Below are 22,594 nucleotides of genomic sequence, written 5' to 3'. Positions count from 1 at the left end.
TTTTATAGACATATCAAATTCATCGGCAAGTTTGCTGATAGATTGTATTGATTTTTTGTCGACAGATAAAAGAATGTCTAGTGTTTTATAGTCACCAGTTGCTGTTTGAGGTTTTTCACATTTTAGAGCAGCTTTCACACTTCCAGTTTGTTGAAACTTTTTATTAATTCGACAAACTACACTTTTATCAATAGGTCGATTTCGATATTTCTCATTAAATATGAGATACACGTCTTCATAAGTTCTTTTGTGATCTCCATACCCTAAAAAAATTAAAATTCCAATTCTTTGTTTCGGAGAAAAACGATCCATTTTTTATATTCTAATTGCTGTAGGTGCCTAATAATTGAATACTGCTACAATTCGATGGAAAAAATTTGTTTACATTGAAAATTATTTGGAATTTCTACGTCGCACTCTTTTCCAAAGCGAAATAAGAACGGATTATCTATCTTGGAAACAAAGATTAAAACTTTGAATCTTTTTTACATATGAACTTTGTTCTATTTTGTTTTTAAGGAAACTGTAGATCCTATTTTAGTTCTGAATATATCGTTGTATCCCTTACTGAATTATCCTTCATTTGATGTACCACACTGGGTATTTTTCCCTTTGAAAATAAAAAGTTTGTAGGAGTAGCTGGATAGGGGTGAAAAATATGAAAATCAAAAATTATGAAATAAATACCTTTTCCAAAGTAAAATTATACTTTGGTTTTAATAATTATACTTTAAGTATTTTTTAAAAATATGAGGTTTAAAAAGTTATAAACATGTTAAAATATTTTTTACAAGGGCTGTATTAGAAAATTCTATTAGAAAATTCTATTAGAAAATTCTATCAGAAAAAGAGAATTAGGAAGAAAATTAGAAGGTATTAGTTAGTGTGAACATTGGCGCACATCCTCAATTTTTAAGAATAATTTGAAACGACATGGTGACTGTAAACCCCCTGCCAAGAATTCTAAGTAATGTTATCAGATTTTCAGATCAGAAGCACCTCATTAACTTGCAATTGAAACCCATTAAGTACCAGTGATTTTTTAGTAGGTAGAAAGTATAAATAATTTTCTTTTGAAATAGAGCCGTCCTTCAGAATTTAGGACTGTGGAAACCTTATAGATATAGGACCACTACCTTGATAGCCGATGGTCAGTATCAGGTCAAAAATGGAAAATTTCTCCTCACTTCTCCGTAAATTCTAACGTAAGGATGACTTTCCTGACATTACTGATATCTATGACATTCCAGGCAAACTGGTGGAAGCCAAGATGATATCATTCAAGTATCCACCACGACAATATCCATCACAGATTACTTCCCTAAATCTATTGTCCATGGGTGCGGCGCATTTTGAGCCTAAGCTCTCGTTTCAACAAATCTTTACTTTTTCTTAGAGCCTCAAAATATGCTGAAGGGTTTAAGCTTTTTATTCAGCAATTGATTTCCCCATCCTCAACTCAGATCCCGAAGGATGTATATATGCTCATGTTCCTCTGCGACCTAGTGAACTTATTCCTTATCGTTTTCTCTTTTGGAAGCTTTATAGTAAATACTTGCACTAGCTTGAAACTGAGAATAAATGGACTCTTCCAGAATTCTACTAAGCCGCAAGGTTTTATCCAATTCATCCACAGCAACACTGTGCCAATTTCCTACATTATCATAATGCTCATTTACATGTTCAGCATGATGATAGATCGAGCCCTGTACATGAGGAAAAACCGATATGGAAAACTGGTTTACCACTTCTTTCAAGTAATTACTATCCACATATGGCTTTTCATCATGGATCCTTTATTGATGAAAAGGTTTGTGCAATTTTTGAAATTTTGATTGCTCAATGGATGTAGTTGCTGTTTTGCAGAAAATTTCGTGATTCGTTGGTGCTACAGGGTTTTTACCTCTTTAAGACCCTATACTTCTTATTCTCGGCCTATCAGATTCGCAGTGGCTACCCAACCATTATCACTTATCACTACTTCTGGCATGGTTATACTTCATTCCATAGGTAAGTACATAGACGATCAGTCTTCTAGTGTTTAGTTTCAGCTCTTGAAAGCCTGAAGGTCACATTATATTTTAAGGAACTCAAGTTACTCTCTCATGAGTTTCAGTTCTTTACTTCCTTAGGATTTTTTCCCCAATTTTTGAGTTTTTCCTCTCAAATTGTCTACTACTGCCCCTCCAACATTCCATTCCATATTGACATTTCGACCAAATCAAGTTCTTCTCCTTCTGGACTTCAATTTGAAATCAATCGTCTTCCAGAATCGGTTACAAGATGTACCGCCTCATCCCATACTTGCTGGAAATCCGTTGCCTGCTGGACTGGATTTGCAGCGATAGCTGCCTAGGGTTTCAATCATGGTTCAAATTTGAAGGAATAACTGAAAGCTTGTTTGACCAGAAGGCAAACTCCTAATGAATTATACGAGATGGTCTTTAATGTCGTGTTAATACTTCAGGATGTGATTCCTCAGGTTAATTTATGAAGAAAAGTTCACATGAACATGTATCCGCAAAGGCCTAAATTTTTAGCTACAGGGTGTTGAAATTTTTCTTTTCGAATCGTTATTTTTAAATTTCTCAGAAAGTACTTTAGATAGTGCTTTCAATTTTAATGTCTGTTAATAGGACATCAAACACAGTATTTTAATAAGAAAAGCAATTCTAATGCTCAATAAATGGCGTCGGTACATACATATCTTCCGATATTATTTCCGAAAAAAGTCGTACACCACTGGCATTTTTTTGCGGGAATATTTTTTCTGATTGGGCTGGCTAGTTCTATATGAAAAAGGTATTTTATAATAAATTCTAAAATATATTAACATATAATTTTAACTTATATTAAACTCTTAAAATAAACTAATTAATTAAGATATTTTTATTGCTTTAATCAAAAACGGCTCATCTAACGAAAAAAGTGTAAGAAGCCTTTTTCACGTAGAAATGACTAGCTTAATCAGAAAAAATATTCCTGCGAAAAAATATCAATGATTCACCACTTTTTTCGTAAATAATATAGGAAAACACATATGCAGGGATGCCACTGGTTGAGCAATAGTATTACTTTTTTAAATTAATATACGGGGTTTTATGTCCCATTAACACACATTAAAATTTAAACTAATATCTACAGTACTTCCTGAGAAATTTAAAAATAACGATTTGGAAAGAAATATTTCAACACCGTGTAGCTAAAAATTGGGGCCGTTGCGGACATATTTATATGAAGTTTTGTTCATAAAATAACCTGATAAACCACACCCTCAAATATTAATACAACATTAAGGAACACCCTGTATTTGAAATAATTGGGTATTGTTTTGTAGTGTCAACAAGAATTTGAATCCAAATGGAGCGTTCCTAGTGGTCAATGCAAAAGCCGAACGTCCAAATTGTTCACCGGGGGGTTTTTATCTGTTTGTTTGGTCCTCACAGTGATATTTCCCTTAGTGCTGTTCTCCCTAAGCACTAAAGTGGGGGTGACCACACGGCCCCAAAAAATCAAGCTGGAGCTCTACGTGGGGAGAGCACTGCCTATATTCACAGCTTATGTCCGGGAGAGCAACATAATTCAGTGATATTTTTTCCATATACTGAGGCTTTATTTCCTGCAATATTGCTTATTTTAGGATGTCTCAACGTGATTATAAGAACTTGTCATCCACATTTAACAATATATATCAACCCAATGAAATTTTCGATAACTTCCAACCTGAAGACACCATTGTGGTTAAATGGTCCGGAAACAGCTTGTCCACCTGGGATATCTCCCTGGGGAGTAAAATGGAACTTCTAGAAGAACTGCTTGATAGTTTGTCTTAAAATTCACTACATACAACTCCTCTCCTAACATATCTTTTGGATAGACCAAGAGTTCCCAATTCGTCTAGAAATCCATTACGTTCACATTGGAGGTGGTGGTGAACAAGGCTACAAAATCTTCGGTCAGAACACTTACCTTCCTCCTCTTCCCAATGAAGATAGGCAGAAGCTCATTGATATGGTTAAATCCGAAAATGACTCTGATATTGTGGCAAGGTTTCCGATGATTTTTCCCAAGTTCATGAGCATCAGCAAAGAAGGGAATCCGCGAGTACTCACTCTCATGGAGGAGTCATTTAAAGGTAAGAACTGAATCACTAAACTATTAATTATATTGAGTATTTACAGATCATGGCGCGGCACACAGCCCTAAAGGAAGTCTGGCAGCTGGAGATGATGAAGACAACGAAGCTCTTCCTCCGGATGGAGGAAGATTGAGAGACGTTCTTGTCAAGTTGTTCTCAAAGAAAGGGAGAGCTGCCTGGTTAGTAGCATTTAAAAGAATATAAAAACTTAAAAGGTCTGATTCATGCAGGTGGCAAGTAAAGGAAAAGTGTTCAGCTGATGACGACAACTATGTTTATTATTTATCGAATTTGGTCTATAAAGACTGTGAGAGCTTAGTCTTGTATATCTTCAATGAAAAAGTCTTTTCTAGGACTATAAACGTTATAGCTAGCAAAGGGTATGTGCGGCTTACGATATCTCACGAACAGTATCAATATTATTTTGCAGAATCTTTGGGCTCTACCTCATTTACTTTATGATGATCATTAAAGCATTTAGAGCCTGTAGAGCCGATATGGGTGACATATGGATAACAGATTTGCCCAGTGTCGATAAGTTGTTTCGAGTAAGTCTCTTCGATCAATATTTCGTTATCAATCGACCAACATTTTAATTGGCTACAGAAATGTATGGAGGTGTATATTGCCCGAGATATGAAAAACTTCGAATTGGAAAACGAAATTTTTCAAGACCTTGTTGCAATCATGCGCTCTAAAGAGGTTCTGATTAAGCTATCCCGACATGAGGACAATAATTATGATCCTACGTTTATGATACCTGAAACAAGTTCATAGAATAATGATTTTAATACATTAAAGCTTTATTAACATATGACTTGAATTAAAAGAACGTGTGAAAACGATAATTTCTATTGCTGTTACTATAAAGAATTAAAATATGATTCTGCTTATGAATAATCAGTATTTAGAATTCTTCTGGAATCAGTCCATACAGTCCGTAAGGTCGTTTTCGAATATCCAGTAGGTCTCTACATCTCCTTTCCCCTAGAATCATCAAAAAAACTATACAATAACACTTCAAGTTACAACCTTCTTCAACAATTCCAGAATATCTTTTATGAACCTTCAGACGAACTTTTATCCAAAACGGTTTCTTTACTTTAAAAATTTACTCAGAAATTGCTGGAATTATCAGAATTAAAAGTATCAACTAAGATAACAATTTTTATACCGTAATGAAGACCAATCAACAAGCTAATCTTTCCAGGTAAAAAAATCCAAATTTATATATTTATGAAAATACTTAGAAAATGATGTAAATCAAAATGAAGAGAGATACAATTTAAAAAAAATGGGCATAGAAGAAAATTAATGAGTTAAAAGTTCTCGGGCCTGCTAAACCCCACGAAATGTTGAAAGGAAATCGTAGTCCTACAAGGACATGGGAACTTCTGAAATCCAGCTAGTGAACGCTCAAAAGCATGTTCAATACCTGGATTTAATGGGATCAGAAGCTTTTTAGTCTAATTGAGTCAAAATCTAAAAATAATGCAGATATGTTTACCGTTAAAAAAAGACGAAAAAAGAGAATAGAATTTATGAAATACATTCTTCTTAAATTAGCCGAAACTCAGACGAAACTTGGGCCTAGAAGTGCTCAAAAATATTATCTGGGAAATCCACAAGGAGGCTAGGAAATCCTCCATGAGGAGAGCTTAGAAGGGCGACTTTTTCCAGAAAGTTCAAAAACCCCATATGAACAAAGAGTGCATTTCTATCTTTATTAGGAGTTTTTAGGATCTGAAGGATCTGAGCCAAGAGATCAGGATATAATTGAGTAACCTATTTTCTGATCTCTTATGGTATTCATTCGAACAAAACTACATAATCTATTCTTGAAAATCTCCGAAACTTCCGGGAGAAAATCCGGAAAAATGTTATGCCAGCGGTTCATTACTTACTTATCACATTGACACGGTTCACCTACCTTTAATTTGACCACACCTCTGTTCCTGATTATGTACTTCTCCTTCGGCAGCATCATTTTAGTGGAATGTGATATATGCACCATTCCAGGCTACAATCCCTAATTATCACGCAACACCTCTACATTCCCCAAAATATTTACCGAACTTGTAGACTGCATCCTCGAAGCTGTATTCACGGTATCACCAAAGAAGCAATACCTTGGAACCTTGATTCCTACTACTCCTGCTACCACAGGTCCTGAATGAACCCCTACAAGAATAATTTTGCAGATTAAGCAGATTTACGTTACTTAACCGAATATACCAATGCGAACATCGACTTTAGTTCCTGAAGGAATTTGCAGTTGCTTCACGTGACGCGTCATGCATAGAGATGCATCGCAGACATTTTGGGCGTGAAGAGGGGTCGCTTCAGGGGCACCACAAACGGCCATGTAAATCTGACCCACTGTCTCGACCTGCAGGAAAAATAATAGATTTTGGTTAAGGATTCTTGAGATAGGTTGGTACCTTGTAGACGTTGAAAGTATCCATCAGAGAATCGAAACAGGAGAAGACAGCATTCATAGTACTGACCAGCTCCATTGCGTCTTCCACTGTTGAGGAGTTGAATCCCACTAGTTCACAAAACATTACGGATACGGTATCGAAAGACTGGAAAATTAAAACTCTCATGAAGAAAATTGCAGGATTCCAGAATTTATTTATAGAACAGTGTTAATTGGAATTACCTGCCCATCCAATTTTTTATTACTTAAGTCTGTGCATTTATTACATATTCTCTTATTTCTGGAATATTTGTTGAGGCAAAAAGCCCATTAACTAGTAAATACCAATACAATATTAATTAACAGGAAATTAACCTGAACTAACCTGAACTAACGGCCAATAGAATATTAATTAGTAGGGAGGCTGTTACTGTGGCAGTCTGTATTTCGATTAATGCGAATTAAAATTAACCCCATCTGGATTTCCTCTAACTAGCCACACTCTGAAAGGGCCATTTAATAAAAGACAATTTATCTCTCCAATGGTACATCTACGTTGACAATGAGTTGGATTTTCTAACTTAATTATTTAATCGTTTTTGCTTTGTCGGAGCAAAAAGCTGTACGAAGAGATCCAAAAGGGTTTGCGAGTAAAAAGGGGACACGAAATTGCAAATGAGCCCAAAGAGAATATAAATATTACTAGAATTTATTACTTGACATGTGCTTAAAGGATTATTCCCTGCTCTCAACTTTTCCGCCACAGGTTTCGGTATCATGGAATAAAGGAGGTCATCTCCACGTTGTTTCCATTCTTCCAGCAAGCTAAGGTTGGTTTCTAGCTCCGAGGCACGTTGTTCGGCCTTGTCGAACATCAGTTCTAACCTGAAATTAGGTTACATTTCACAAATGTGTTTAGAAGCAATCACGTAAGTGAGACGAAAGATTTGTCGTGTAATAAGTGCAGACTTTCCGCCCTAGAACGAATATGTCTTCGTTAACAATGTTTTTTTCAGAATTTCAATTTTTGTGAAGAAACACCCTTTACATATTTTAAAAATCATTACATCCCTTAAGGCGTAGCCTACATTTTAGAATCTTATACGTACATGGGAATATGAAAGAACAAAAAGAATATGAAGGAAGAAAAATAAAATTTAAAAAGAAGAATAAAAAACCTGAATGAAGTCAACTCTCAAATCGGTAGAAACAAATCAACACGTGGTTTTGCCAAAATATATCACCAGCGACATTTGTTACCAAGAAGCCTTTGGAAACAAAACAATAACGTTTGGGTTGTCAACGTTAATGGCGTCTTCGAGTTTCCTGCCGGCTCGTTCGTAAAAAATAGCAAATTTCCAGTGAAAATGTAGATAAACTTTGCAAAAATTTGTGCAGAGTTACAAGTTAATTTCATAAAAGCCTAATGAGTGTTCGTATGAAATTGTGCCTAGCTGAAAACAGGTTAAAACTGCAAATTTAAAATTCGATTTGCTTAACAGTACTGGAAAGATCGTATCGTTTACCTTCGGTTCTCCGAAATCGTACGAGGGCTTAGCCACACGCCTGGGAAGAGCTTACATTGATGGTAAGTACATAAGTTTTACATTTCGCAGCAAAAAGTGTGTGGCGGAAAAGAGAGCGGCAGCGCAGTGCTGTTGTATGTATTTTTAACTTTATTTTTATGTTAATTTTAATTATATTTGATTGCAAGTTTATTTTTATGTTAATTTTAATATTCACATTTTTAAATTTTAGTTAACGTTAACTTTTAAAATTTTAAATTACCACAAAATCTTTTAAAGGAATTCTAGGAAAATAAATTTCATATTATATTTCAATAGGGCGTTAAAATTTTTCACCTCCCTGTTCACCTTACTGAATTTCTTATAGCGTATACCGTGCAGTTTTTTAACGAGGAACATGAGATTTGACTTGTTAAATTTTTAACCACATGTTGAACTGTGTTATGTTATATGAATTACAGCTATCAAACTTGGTGAAGATAAGCTTTTCATTTCTAGCTTTGTTCTAATTCCTTAATGTCAACAAAGCTTTTAAAAATGCTTAAATTAAGCTTTTGTTATACAGAGTGTTCCGTGAAGAATGCGCCAAAAGCGAATCTTACGATCTAGACATTAAAATAATAAAATTTAACCTAACTTGCCTTATGAAAATATTATTCGTTAAGGATATAGAGGGAGTTAAAGTTAATTTTTATATTTGAATTTCTTTAAATAAATCGAGTAGTATTGAAGATGTCTTGTCCAAATTTTGTATCTATGTTTTTTTAAGATAGGTGAAAAGAATAGTTCGTGAAATTTGAGTTTCGAAAAAGAGGGCGCTAGTTGCAGCAATTTCAAATACAATTGTGATTTTAAGTAGTATTATTGATATATCTATCGTTTTTAAAGATAAACGGTATATCTCATTTATTTCGTTCATCTAAGCTATTTTCGGAATATGGCAAATTAAAATGTCCATAACGTGCCTAAGTAAGTGCACCATATTAAGTAAAATCAATTTATTCGTAACAGTTATTAATTTATCAAAACAGTATTTTTTATTTCAGCAAGTGTGTAAAATTTTCACCATTTACTTTAATGCATTTAAGCACTCTTTTTGTTAATTGTTGTTTTATTCTAAATAAATTCCCGTCATTATTTTTAACCATTGTGACGGTATCCTGGATGCGTTGAAATAATTGGTCACACGTATTTATCTTTATCGTAAATTAAGGATTTCATGTATCCTCATAATGAGAAATTCATTGGGTTAAGGTCGGGGCTATGAGTTGGGCAGGATATGTCACTTTTTCGTCCAAATTATTCATTAGAAAATTGTCTATTCAAAAAATTACCAGCTATAATGAAATAATGTGGAGGAGCGTTGTCATGCATAAAGATGATATTTTGTCTTAAATTTAGCGGTACATCTTCAAGTAAATTCCCTAAATCAGTTCTTAAAAATTTTAAGTGTCGTTCTGCGTGAAGCCTTGCAGGTAGTTCAACAGATCCAATAATAAAATCGTCCAAAATTCCACACCACACATTAATAGAAAATTCATGTTGAAAGTAATGCTCTTTTACTACTCTTGGGTTCTCAGAGTAGCAATAACGGCTATTTCACCGGTGGAAAACACCACGCCTCGTAAAAGTTGCTTCATTAGTGAATAAAACTGAATTAATAAAAGTTGAATCTTGATTTTGCCGATCAATAATTGTTTGAGAAAATTGAAGTCTTGCTGATAGATTGTGTTCCAGTAAATTCTGTACAGGAGTAAATATAACTTTTCTTGTTTTAAAATTCGAAAAACCTTTGTTTGTTTTACTCCAGTAGTTCTTACCAACTTCTTAATGTTTTTTTCGGGATTTTCTGCAACACGAACTAGCAATTCCTCTTCTAGGTCAACAGCAATTGCTTTAACAGGTCCATGTTGACTTTTAGAGCGAAATAATCAAATTTCTCCTAACCTGGTAAACATTCGTTGAAAAATATTACGATCCAGTTGTTTCCTGTTTGGGTATTTTTGTCGATAGCGTCTTGCGGCGGCACGAATATTCTAATTTTCTTCAGAGTAAACACAAATCATGTCTCTCATGCCATAATTAGAAAAATCATTATGCCTAGGATTTTTAAAAAAATAGCATTTAAGTATTAATACAAATCAAAATAAACCACTTACTATTTGTTGTTAATTTTAAGTTGATCAACAACGTGATATCTTTTCAATTATTTTCTACAATTCCGCAATACCTACTTACATATGTATTAATAAAATATCACGTATTTACTTAAACAAGTTATGAACATTTTAATTCGTTATATTCCGAAAATAGCTTGGAATGGCGAAATAAATAAGATATACCTTTTATCTTTAGAAGCGATAAATATATCAATAATACTACTTAAAATCACAATTGCATTTAAAACTGCTGCAACTAGCACCCTCTTTTGCGAAACTCATATTTCATGAAGTATTCTTTTTTACTTGTCTTAAAAAAAACATAGATACAAAATTTGGACAATATATCTTCAAAAATACTCGATTTATTTAAAGAAATTCAAATATAAAAATTAACTTTGACCCCCTGTATATCCCAAACGAATAACATTTTCATAAAGCAAGTTGGGTTAAATCTTATTATTTTAATATCTAGATTATAAGATTCCTTTTTAGCGCATTCTTCACCGAACTCCTTGTATATACACACCTCGTAACGATTGTTTATAGTCTTGTTTATATGAAAATTAAATATTCAAAATAAGAATCATTGTGCTGAAGATTGGAACGAAATCTTGCAAAATTTATTTTTCAGTTTTAGGCCAATTGACCATTGATTAGCCACCTTATTAAATTTGTTAAAAAATACATTAATAAATTAATTAGAAAATGTTCTCATCCATCACTACAGTACAATCTACAAAACCTCTGAATTTGTATATAGGGTGTACATTTGACAAGAATGTTGAATTAGACATTTTCTCAATTACTCATGAGCAAATGATTTAAACTTTAAAATCTTGCAGAATATAATACGAAAGTCAAAACTTTAGAATGATTTTAAACTCCGGAGGTTTCACTCTTATTGCTGACACTAACAAATTTCCCTCTCTGCAAGGGATTTTAAAAGGATTTTAATCATGAATATTTATAATTTATTCAGATTTGGAAAATTTGTTATAGTCTTTAGGAAGAAACTACGTGGGACGGTCTTTTTGGTTCGATTTTAAACCTCGAAAATTATTTTTTAGTTATAGGTCCTATTGATAATTTACTCATATGAAAGAAAACAGTTCTGGAGTTGCCTACATTTCGAAAAGGTTGAAAGAAAAAACCTTCTTAATGCATTCGGCTGTCTTTTAACCTAAATCACAATAAATTTCATTTAATTAAACATTTCAAATTAGCGATGTTAATGAGTAATCATAGTCAAATTGCATTGGAAATGCATATTTATTTGAAGTATTTTTTTTACAAAAAACAAACTTAAAAAACGAACATTTTTAGGTATTAAAAAGCATATTTCTAAGCTAAACCCCGTGGATTTTTTTATATTTTAAGGAAAAGTACCAAGAGAAAGAATTTTTATTTGCTTAGTTTTACTTCCTGATAGAACGAAATTCCCAATTTTCGTATTCAAATAATGCAGGAAATTTTACGTATTTCACAAATCGTTCAATTCTTTTGAATAATCTGAAAGAAGCTTAGGATTTATTTGATATATTTTATTAATTCATGACTGCCCAGAGCGTGACCCTTCGCCAATATTTTTAACATGTTTATAACCCCTGAAGGTTTCCGTTTTGTTTTTGCTATGAATATTATAAATACTTATTCTCTTATAGAAAAAGCAGGATCGTAATAGATCGTATTTTCAAATAAATTTCAATATAAAAATTTTTTAGAAAGAATTGCAAAATTCTTAAAAACTCGTCGCAGCCATTAGGGTCAAGTTGCGCAATTATCTCTAGTGTGGTTTTAAACCCCGGAAATTTCTATATAGTAACGATATATGGACCAAATAAAGCGGAACCATAATGGCTCTGATTTTAATATTTTGGTTATTATGGAAATTTTACAATTACTAAAAAAAATGTATAGTATTATGCCTTAGGGCATAAATACTAGGATCTTAACGCCAAACCAGTAGATGTTTTTAGATTTTATTAATTATGTAGGTATAAAACCAAACAGTATTGGTGTTTATTTGAAAAAACTGTTATTTCGCTTGATATCTACCGCTCCAGTTGTAAAGTCCCTTAGAATATTCGCTCACTCATTGCTGTAAAGAAAATTCCATTAAAAGCAAATCGAATTTACCAGAACAGGAAGTAGAAAACTTTTCAAGTGCCCTGCATTGCAGTTATCTAAAAGAACGCTGGATTTCCTATCATCATCAATTATTTAATTCAAAATTAAATTTCATCTTAACCGACACAAAAAAAGCAAAAATTCTTTTTCTAAATACACTAAGTAACAGATTGCTCACTTGGAGTTGTTCTGCCATCCTGCCAAGACCATCTCCTTAGCCAATCCATGAGGATTCATGTCATTCAAATAAAGCCCCTGCTCCGGGAGCTCCCCCATGTCATTTACACTGAAAAATTAAACATTTCAAACTCAATCTAAAGCGAAGCTCTATTCAATCATTTCCATGTCACGTCGTTCAAAATAAAGCCCTTAGTGATGTAATAAATAATAACATTCCCCAAAGGCTTTAATCGGGCATAGAAAATTGAGGGAAGAGGAGGGAGCTTGGAGCGTGAAAATGCAATTAAAGCAAATATTATCTGGATAGATGAGTAAATTCGGTAAGGGGATTGGGAAAATCGATAAGTGTTATGGCAGGTATAAGCTGTTTATGGGACACATTTCGTCACCAATAATGCTTTCTTCTTTAGCTGACCTTCAGGGAATGGATTTACTCCCTAAGCAGAGTTTATGGTGTAACACAGATACTCACACAGGACAGCACAAGAAAATAATTCCAATTACATCGGCCAAATATTGCATCTGCCCTTTCAGCAATATGTTTTTCTGACCTGGCTGACTATCACGTCGAATGGTGGCATAGGGAGAGATATTCTTCCCATCAATTTCAATCGAATCTTTCAAATTTTCCGCCTTCTCAACCAGCAGCTCCTTATTGTCTCGATGTCGGTTCACTAATTCATTTCTGAGCACTTCCATTTCAAACATCACTGATTTCAAATAGAAGCACTAAAACGAAATGAGAATTTTAACTTCAGTTCAATATTCTTTCGATTAGAAGGGACGTGCATGCATAAAACGTACCCTCACGTAACTAGTTTCTGGAGCCAGTTTAAATGGAAATTTGTGTCAATTTGCAAATCTACCCTTAGAGAGATAAAAGTTACCCTAGCGTGAATATCAAACTGTTTGATGAAAAATGGTCTTACATTTTTCCAGGTGAAAGTTATTCCTTTAGGTCGTCGAAGCCTGAAGAACTTTGAGACAGGTTGTCCCAAAATTTTGTCCCCCCCTTCTGCAACCTTTGGCAAAGAACACGACTTTGTAAACTTTAAAGTAAATGTGAGTCATAATTGCCTATTAAGAGAGCTCTCAGCATCCATCAAGCTTAAATTATGGAAGTTTGAGGTTTATTAAATTCTTCGCTGTGCTTTCATGATATACCGCACAATGTGCTTATCTTTTAATGATTAATTTGAAATTTCTTGGATGTTTTTAGAGCTTGCTTGAAAATATTTAAACATCTTACTTACCTGAGTAAGTTTTTCCCCAATAGCCACAATATTCATAGCGGGATCAAACAGTATTGCAAATGGAAACAGGACCAGGAGCAAATCACAGTTAAATGGAGGCAGTTTGCTTATGGTCTTTAAGTGAGCTTCCTCCTTTACTTGTTTGGCTAAAACCTAATAAAATGCTCTTTAAGGACTTAATATTAAAGTTCTCCAAAACACGCACATAATGAGTATTATCGAAATTCAACCTCAAAGTAACAATAACAATAGTCTTTCCATCTACTTCCCCGGTTTCAGTCGATAACACTTGGCACTCCAACTTTAAGTTATAAATTTCAGTCGCAATCTGATCCAGCTGACCTACAAGACAAAGGGGAACGGAAAATATTATTAAGAAAGTTACCCTTAGCTCCTGCACTTTTAAGTACAAAGTTAAGGAAAGTTTGCCAACGTGACTATAAGTATAATGTAGGGGCTTTTCTTACCCATTAAATAATGGGTGAAGCCTTGTCGCTTGCTCCTATAAACCAGAATGCATCCATGCCTGTCCACTTTGGTTAAATACATGGAAGGGCTCTTCATTTTCGGGTAGGATAACCTGAACTGAGAGTGGATGTTATCCACGCTTTCCAAGAAGTCCGTGAAGTTTCTTCCTGTTGCTTTTATGGTAGCGTCATACCTGTTGCATAGGTAATTTATTTACAGAGACAAAAATTTAAGCATTCAGTGAAGCTTAAATTGTGGAACTTTATTAAAGTTTCATTGGATATTCGCCAGAATTCCAGTGATATTGTGGTTTTCGCATCGTAAATATTTCCAGGAAGTATCTATAAATCATATAATTCAAGTAGCAGTAAAAGAAAAAGTTAAGAGGTGTCAGATCTGATGATTTGGCTGGTCATTTTGTGTCATCTGATCTAACAATGTATTTGCCAAAAAATCTATGGTTAAATTAATTTATGATTAGTGAAGCAAAAAAATCCACACATAATCAGTGATAAACATACATAATATCCAAATCAAGTTTGCATGCGCAATATCCACATAATTTTTGATAGAGCATTTTAGAAAAAAAAAATTATCGGTTCACTCTTTCTTCGAAAAAATCTAATAGAACATTTGTATTTGAAACTTAGAAAACATCAAAGAAGCACTGAGAGCCTTATCTGTAGAAAAGTTGGTCAAAATGAAACTTTAATGAAAACTAAAACTAAATAAGAGTAATTGCCATTTTTAACAAGATGAAGTTCCTCGTCATTACACTTTAGCACTTAAGAAGTAACTGAACCATTGATTTTCTGACAAATGTATTGGTAGACAAGTGTTACGGAGTGGGCAGCAAGATCACCGGATCTGATACACCTCAACTTCTTTTGTTCTGGTGTTGTGTGCTCCAAAGTAATGACGATCAAAAAACCAGGTAATCATTGAAACAATAAATAAAATCTGACAGGAATTTAAAAATGCACTTTACTACCGTCTCATCAATAAAGAGGAATAATTTAAATATTTGATAAGATAGTTCCTTATTTAATTCAAAAGAAATATTCACTTTTTCTTTGTAAATACTTCAGCTTGGCAGTTACAAATCCATAAATTTTACTTCACTCCCAAATAGGTTTTCAGCGTCTTTTAGCAACCGGAAACTTGAGTTTGATACTCCGATGTAAACCAACAAAACAACCTCTAGTTGTCAACTATTATAGCATACACTTACAAGACCTTATTGACCAAATACGATCCTTCTAACTTTTTCGGTTTAATAGTTAGAAAACTTTAAATTATGCTCCGCTCTCAAATCAATTTTAAGCGGTTTTGTGGCGACCGGAAACTTGAGAGGGCCACGACCAATATAAACCAACGAAACAAATTCTAAATTTGAATTTTTGTAGAATATACTTAGAGGAATTTATTCGCTGAAATTGCCGTTCTAAACTCTTTGATCGACAGTTTTCAATTCTTAATTATGAATATTTTTAATTAATAGTAAATAAGCTTCAGACTTCCGTCAGACACAATTTTTACAGGAAATGGTAAATTCTCAATTACAGAAGCAGTAACTCGAACCAAACTAAATTTTATTAAATTTTTCAAGAGCAGTGTCTAATAAACCTTAACCTGTGGAAAGAATGGTTTCGTTCAGCAGAGTCAAGAGTTCTGCAACTTTTGGGATTTCTGGTACCTTCCATATAGATTTACATGAGAGCTGCCTCCATTTTTTCCCAAGCAGTTGCGCAACTGTTCCCTCTACTGAATGTGGCCAATTGCTCTTTGCTGCTGTTGGTTCAGATTGAAACACCACTGTCAATGTGAATTGACGGGCATTCATCGCAAAATAAAATGAATCTTAAAGCTTTCATTAATATTTGTTTTTTTTATATGTTTTCGTTTACAGGGCGCACTTACATTTCATCTAGAAATACATTATATCAACTTTACTCAGGTGTAAAAATCGAATTAAGCGCCTGGCAGCGTTGGAAATTTTATCCAAGATCCAAGGAAATGACTAATTATTATTACTGCCTAGTCACTGAAGCGTGGTTTTATTTACAGCGGAGTGAAGTAGTGGGGACTCTACTGAAAGTAGTACGTACCAACTTCGAATAAGCAGAAATAACCATTGGAAAATGAGTGTATATGATTAGTGAGTCAGTAAAAGTGAAAGGTTACATTGAGGAACATACTACTTTTTGTTTCTGAAGATGTGTTTGTGTACAAACCATCAACATTTGCCTGCAATGGTACCCTTCACAAATAATAATATTAATTTAATTAATGTAGGAGCAGGAACGCTAATTGTTATAGCATTTCATGTCTGTATATAATTAACCATCCAGGTGTTGTGCATTATTTGTTTTTATTATCAAAGGTGACACTGGCCTAGCTTATAAGCGATAAATAATCTTCCAGCGCACGTTTCAGCCATAACAACTATTTTTGGGTTGATTGATGGCTGAAAATTAAATTTTTCATTCTAACAAAAGCAAGTGAAAACCCCTTCTGATAGCACAAGAAAAATGCAGCTTGGAAATTTAAATTTTCCTACCTCTTTTAAATAACTTTGCCGTGTAAACAAAAGGACAAAAAAGTGGGAATGAGAAAGCGATTTATTTGCGAAAAATGCTAAAAAGTTTCACTTAAATGTGCCCTTAATGTGTTCCAATCTGATTTTTCTGACGCCTTAAAATTCAACTTTCCTATTTAGTTGCTAATCTTTCGAGATAAGCAGGGTCAGTGTTCACCTTTGAGCTTAAAAAAAGCTCTAAAGGGATTTTAAGATTTTTCGGTGAAATCTTTTTTAACTTAATACTTGTCGTTAACATAATTTTGGTTGAGAAAATACAACTCACCCGTAGTTGCTGAAAAATCGTACAAAACAATGTCCGAAAAAATTCATGAAACTGTCGTAGGACTTTGAAGTAAGTGTCGCTAGGGCTGAAGCTATATTGCTCATTATGAAGTCCGGGTATACCTGATGAGTGTTAAAGACTGTGTGCTTGCACTCTGCAAGCACCAGAGCTTTTTTCCATATTTCTTCTCCATATTCTTTCTACAAAAAAGTAATTTTCATGAGCTGCTAAATCCATACTCCACTGAGTGAGTATTATACTAGCACATATATTGTTCTAGTATGGCACTATAAACCACTCAAAATAATCCGGTCTTATATGGTATTATAAGGGAAGTAGGTCGTAAAAATATCCAAAGATAATTTATGATTCATTACTTCCATTGAAGGAGGTAATTTACTTAATTAAGCTTCGTATTGAAGTGAGCGCCTTGCTTGTAAATGTACCTAATTTAGTTTTATTTCAATCGTAACAATAAAACGAGCTTTTCTGATGGTCAAAGGTACACGCTAATTTAATTAAAGTCGAAGGAAGGAAGTTCCAAATATAGTTTAGTCAAAAATAGAAGGCAATTACTCAATTCGTTTTCTATTCGTTACTATTGACTTTCTGTTACGAATATCGAATAGGGCTAATATTTGCCCTACATCGAAGGCGATTTCCACAAAAATACTGCACATTCTGAAATCTATCTAATTCCTTTCAGCTTGCAACATGTAGTACGCGGAGGCATGATTTTCTAACAAGAAAAAGTGCCGAAGCGAAATTCCCATTCAGGACCTTTCCCGAAACTCTGGAACAAAGTTAAAATAATTTATATCCCGGTGGTATGAAAATTCACGCGAATATATTTCATGAGGAAGTAGTTTTCCTCGTACATTGTCGAGCTTCAAAGTGGGAAACGGGGCAATAAAACCAGCGAGAAAATAATTCCCCGGAAGTCAAAGGCTTCGAATAAAACAGAAGATAGAAATATGTGCGGTTTCTATATCAAACTTATCCTGAAAGAGGCCATGTTCTTTGAACCCAAAAGTGATTACTCACTATTTTTATGACCTACATTCCCGAAAAAATTTAATTCAAATATCTACTGCAAAAATATGTTTTTTCAGCAGCAATCATTATGAAAAAACAATTTATTTTTGTGATTTATTGCTGTTCGTAAGCAAACTAAATAAATAAATATTTATAGAAATAATAAAAAAAAATATTCAACAAAAAATCCTCGTCTCTTACCTGAACAAAATACTGGACACTTTCCAACAGCATTCCATACATCTTGAACCTCAAAGTCTATAGCAGTTGTTAATCTGAAACGAATTATAGGACTGATGTCTTAAGTGTATGGCAAAAAATTAATATTTCTATTAAATGTAAAATTTCGTGTAAAATCTATGAATTCCATATAAAATTGAAATCCTAAATTTTTGATAACATTTTTTGATAAAGAAAAGCTCGAATGAAATCTAAAATTTCATTAAACCTTTAGATTTCACTAATTTTGTTATTAAATTTTATCATGCAATCAGCATATAACAATGGAAAAGTTTCACATAATATCCAAGAAAGCCGAACATTAAATAACAAAAGCTAAAGATCTGTAAAAGTGTTAAGGTAACTGAGAGGAAAAAGAAACGCTTTGTATTCAGTTGAATTCAAAGTATTAGGGTCAGGGTATCTGGAATTTCAAGAGAAATGGGTGTGCTAGATACGAAATGTGTGTTTTAGATAAAATGCTATGTTGTTCTGGAATGCAAATATTTCATCTAAACCTTTAGATTTTACTAATTTATTATTAACTTTAATCATTAAACCAGTTTTTGACAATGCAGAAGTTTCAGATAATATTTAAGTAACTATCTGTTAAATAACAAAAGCTAAAGATCTGTAAAAGTGTTGTACAAACGCTTCGTAGTCATTTGAATACTGAGTAAGGGCCTGAGTAAGGGAATCTGGATACGAAAATGTGTATTTTAAAAGTGAGAGGGAGAAGGATGGTACGATCCCCAACGTGAAGTTGTGAAGTATTGAGCCGAGTAAAGTGGTACTAGTTTTTTATGTATGGTGTTCATATCTATGATTATTTATTTAATCGTATTTATCGTAAATCGTGAATCAAGAATATAAGACTAATTATAGTAATACAGTTAAACGTCTTTGAAGGAGAGAACCAGGGAAAACAGCCTGAAAACATTGGACGTTACACCTCCTTCGATTTACAAACAAAACAAAACAAGAAACTTCTTCCCAATTCTAATATGTGTTTGCAGTTTGGTAAGATATCCAGGCATGCCATCCAAGTTTTCCTATACTCGACTTCTTTTGCATTCTTTGTGAACTTCAATTATTAAATTTTCTTTCACCTTAAAGGACCTATTTTTTAAAAGAAATTATAGTAAGTATATTATCAGAAATGCTGGAGCGTATATAATTCTATAACAAGTTTAGAACGTAGAACGGGGTCATTCAGTAATTCGTGTAAAGGGATTTATTACAGGTACGTTTGAGGCATTATGAAATATAGTGAAAAAGAGTTTAGGAAAAATTGGAAATCAGCTCCTAAAGGGTTCCTAATTGAACATACTATTCAGGAAATTATAGAGTCTCAAGGCACAAGGCAGCTGACGCTGGATAATGGTCTTTTCCCAAGTTGTAATGTAATTTACGTTTGGAATGTGTAGTATTTGCACAGAAGTAGGTACAATGAATATAAAGGAATTAAGTTACAAAATGAACATTTGTGAATCAGATCTGTTTTGCATATATTGCATTGGTTTAAATTGGTTATTAAAGATAAAGAGAGAATGAAATTGAGCATGAATAGGCACAAAATAAAGCAGATAATTTAAAAAATTAGGGAAAATATTAGATTAGGTTTTAAAATATGAAGACAGATTTTTTCAAAAATACTCTATCCGGTTGATACACATTGTTCATTTTTTCTTTTAGTTTATTTGGAAATAAAGCCGTCAATGGTTCATGTTTTATTTGCTTTATTTAGCGATTGTTTATGCTCAGTTTCATTCTCTATCTATTTACGATAATAAATTGCAATTTATTAAATGACGACAAAGCAGATTTGCGTTGAAAATTTTCCAAGATTTTCCAGATCGAGGCCCCTTTAGACCCACTGAAAGTACTTAAATCAAATCAAACCTAATTTTATCTCTCCGAGGTTCTTTAAATTCAAGATCTTAATAAATCGCGTACATGTTCTTTTTGCAGATGATTTTAAAATTTTAAATCTTCTTTTCACGAGAACCACTAAAAAACAAATACATAAATAAAAGAAAAATGTATGAAAAATCGATAATATGTCACTTGGAAGAAGATAAGAAGGTAAAGCAAAAAAATATTTTTTCCAGGATGCCTAAATCGCGGCTCAATATTGTGAAATTGAGATGTCTATAAGCAAAATGGTGAGCTTTCTCACAGTTTTTTGTAATTCATACACTACAATAGCTTTTAAACAAGCTAAATTTTCATGGTGAGCCTTAAAAACAAACAATTCAACAAACCCGATCACCAGGTAAGAACTCTTCTCAGTTTCCCGCAGTAATATTTAATTAAAAAAACACTATATTCTTTACCAACAACTAAGTACTTACCACATAATTTAATTGACTTTAAAAATCTCAGTTTTCGCGCCGATCCTCTCGCGAGATTTTCTTTTGCAAACCGCGAACTTCGACTGTCACACAGGAGCGCCTCAACGCTTATGCGACGCTAGACGCGACGCCTTCGCCAGGAAGAGATTTTTCGACAACGACCTCGAAATGGAAACGTGCGTGGAAAGTGGGAAAGCTGTAGCGTCAAAAGTATAAAGACGAATAATCGAAAATTGGAATATGTATTCAAATTGGCAGACAGGAGCATTAAGTATGGGTTTAGAAATTTAGCTCTCAAAAAACAGATTTTCATCCTTGTTTTGATTTTGAACTCTGGATAATAAGTTCTGTTTCATCTTGTCTAGTCTTGATGGAGACTACATAGCAAACGTTGCCAAAAAATGTTTAATAAATGTTGGTTTTGGGTATGTTTGAAAGGTGTACAGGGTAGACAAATTTCGATGTTTATATAGGAAATCTCGGTAACTGTAGGCGAAAAAGGGAAACGTCTATCTACCTCTTTTTTGAGGACAATTTTAGTGGAGAGTTTAAAAATTTTCAATCGTTTTGAAGTATTAAGCTAGAAGCAAAAGTTCAATTTTGACTATTTTCGATAAATTCCTATAGCCCTTGAAAGAAACCTACTGATTTAGCCTTATCGGTAAAAGCTCCATTAGAGTTCATTTGTAATGTCAATTCTTCTACCGTAAATTCTAGTCATAAGCAGAGAGAAAATTAAGTAGCTAAAAGGGGCACCGATCCGTAAAAGTGACCAGTTAGGCATTTATATTATTTTAGAGAGGGTGGACCCCAATGGCGAACAAAATTATAACTTCTAAATCTGACTTTTTTTAGTAGTTACATTATACAGAGAGTAGTATCACAAATTTCTATGGATAGTTGTATGACTATCAAATAATACCCTCTTATAGGTCATCCTGTACAGGGTGTCTCAAACTCGACACCCCTGTACCTATTTTATGAAAATGGAAAGTAATATAAAAAATGTAAACTATGAGTCTTCAATAGGCTTGGATGACCTTCATTTCGACCTAAAAAATTAATTTCAAAAATGTCGGAGTAATGAGTTATGACGTCATAAATGATATTTTTCCCAGAAATATACCCAAATTGATCCTGTTTTTCCACACAATTTTTGATAAAGAAAGTTTTTCTTATGTATTACGGTTTAACAGTTATAAGCGGAAACGTCTTAGGAATTATAGTAAAAATATTTAATTCTACAACAACAATTAAACAAACAGTAATAATTTAATTTTAATAAAGCTAAATAAAAAAAGAAACAAAACAAATATTATATTTAATTTAACATATTTTCAATGTGACTTCCCTCTTCTGCAAGGCACATTTGGAGTCTTCGTCTAACTTTCTCCTCAGTAGCTTTTCTTAATATTTCTTACATCAACACATTGCAAGCTATTCTTATTTTCGTCTTTGAGTGTTCCAAATTCCTTAAAGAGCTTTTATAAACTTTATTTTTAAGAAATCCCCACAAGAAAAAGTTCATGGAAGTTAAGTCGGGGGATTGTTCTGACCACTGCGGGGGCCCGTTGATGCCAATCCAATTTTGTTTGAACGTGTTATTTAGGTATTGCTTCACAATACGAGCTTTGTGAAATGGAGCACCATTGTATTGAAATCAAAGGAGGCTCCTTAAATATAGAGAAACATCTTCAGGTAGGACTGAAAGTTATTCTTGAAGAAAATTCAAGTAATATCTACTATCTAATATGCCTTCATAAAAGTAAGACCCAATTAGATATTTGCGAACGATACTACATCATACACTAATTCCAAAATAACTTTAGTTTTGAACCTCATTAACAAA

At 33.4% G+C, this 22,594-nt stretch overlaps 2 protein-coding genes across 2 annotated transcripts; one reads left to right on the top strand and one right to left on the bottom strand.

Moving 5' to 3' along the window:
* Nucleotides 1-1,900: 1,900 nt before the first annotated feature.
* LOC136417357 (piezo-type mechanosensitive ion channel component 1-like) lies at nt 1,901-4,915 on the top strand. Its single transcript, XM_066403028.1, has 9 exons — nt 1,901-2,010; nt 2,271-2,412; nt 3,338-3,585; nt 3,641-3,822; nt 3,878-4,135; nt 4,182-4,317; nt 4,369-4,518; nt 4,569-4,686; nt 4,745-4,915. Exons 2-9 carry the CDS (start codon nt 2,284-2,286, stop codon nt 4,913-4,915), a joined length of 1,392 nt encoding a protein of 463 aa, XP_066259125.1. The 5' UTR covers nt 1,901-2,010; nt 2,271-2,283.
* On the bottom strand, nt 4,660-20,839 carry LOC136417431 (soluble guanylate cyclase 89Db-like). Its single transcript, XM_066403110.1, has 15 exons — nt 20,746-20,839; nt 18,374-18,447; nt 17,138-17,337; nt 14,273-14,466; nt 14,011-14,147; nt 13,806-13,958; nt 13,482-13,574; nt 13,025-13,281; nt 12,551-12,658; nt 7,274-7,442; nt 6,580-6,723; nt 6,374-6,527; nt 6,210-6,319; nt 6,069-6,158; nt 4,660-5,125 (listed from the first exon to the last, which is right to left on the bottom strand). The coding sequence occupies exons 2-15, from the start codon at nt 18,413-18,415 to the stop codon at nt 5,063-5,065; spliced, it is 1,914 nt and encodes a 637-aa protein (XP_066259207.1). The 5' UTR covers nt 18,416-18,447; nt 20,746-20,839; the 3' UTR covers nt 4,660-5,062.
* Between the last annotated feature and the right edge of the window lie 1,755 nt (nt 20,840-22,594).

The sequence above is a fragment of the Euwallacea similis genome, chromosome 28, assembly GCF_039881205.1.
Source record: "Euwallacea similis isolate ESF13 chromosome 28, ESF131.1, whole genome shotgun sequence".
In the NCBI taxonomy this organism is placed as follows: Eukaryota; Metazoa; Arthropoda; class Insecta; order Coleoptera; family Curculionidae; genus Euwallacea; species Euwallacea similis.
This window is presented reverse-complemented; position numbering and strand designations above follow the sequence as displayed.

Excerpts from the sequence above, each read along its gene's own strand:
- LOC136417357 (XM_066403028.1), top strand. The coding sequence starts at position 2,284 with ATGTACCGCCTCATCCCATACTTGCTGGAAATCCGTTGCCTGCTGGAC. Across the intron at positions 4,519-4,568 it reads AACGTTATAGCTAGCAAAGG|AATCTTTGGGCTCTACCTCA; the intron begins GTATGTGCGGCT and ends ATTATTTTGCAG. Across the intron at positions 4,687-4,744 it reads GTGTCGATAAGTTGTTTCGA|AAATGTATGGAGGTGTATAT; the intron begins GTAAGTCTCTTC and ends AATTGGCTACAG.
- LOC136417431 (XM_066403110.1), bottom strand. The coding sequence starts at position 18,415 with ATGTATGGAATGCTGTTGGAAAGTGTCCAGTATTTTGTTCAG. Across the intron at positions 14,148-14,272 it reads CTTCACCCATTATTTAATGG|GTCAGCTGGATCAGATTGCG; the intron begins GTAAGAAAAGCC and ends TTTGTCTTGTAG. Across the intron at positions 12,659-13,024 it reads ATTTTCTTGTGCTGTCCTGT|TGTAAATGACATGGGGGAGC; the intron begins GTGAGTATCTGT and ends TTAATTTTTCAG.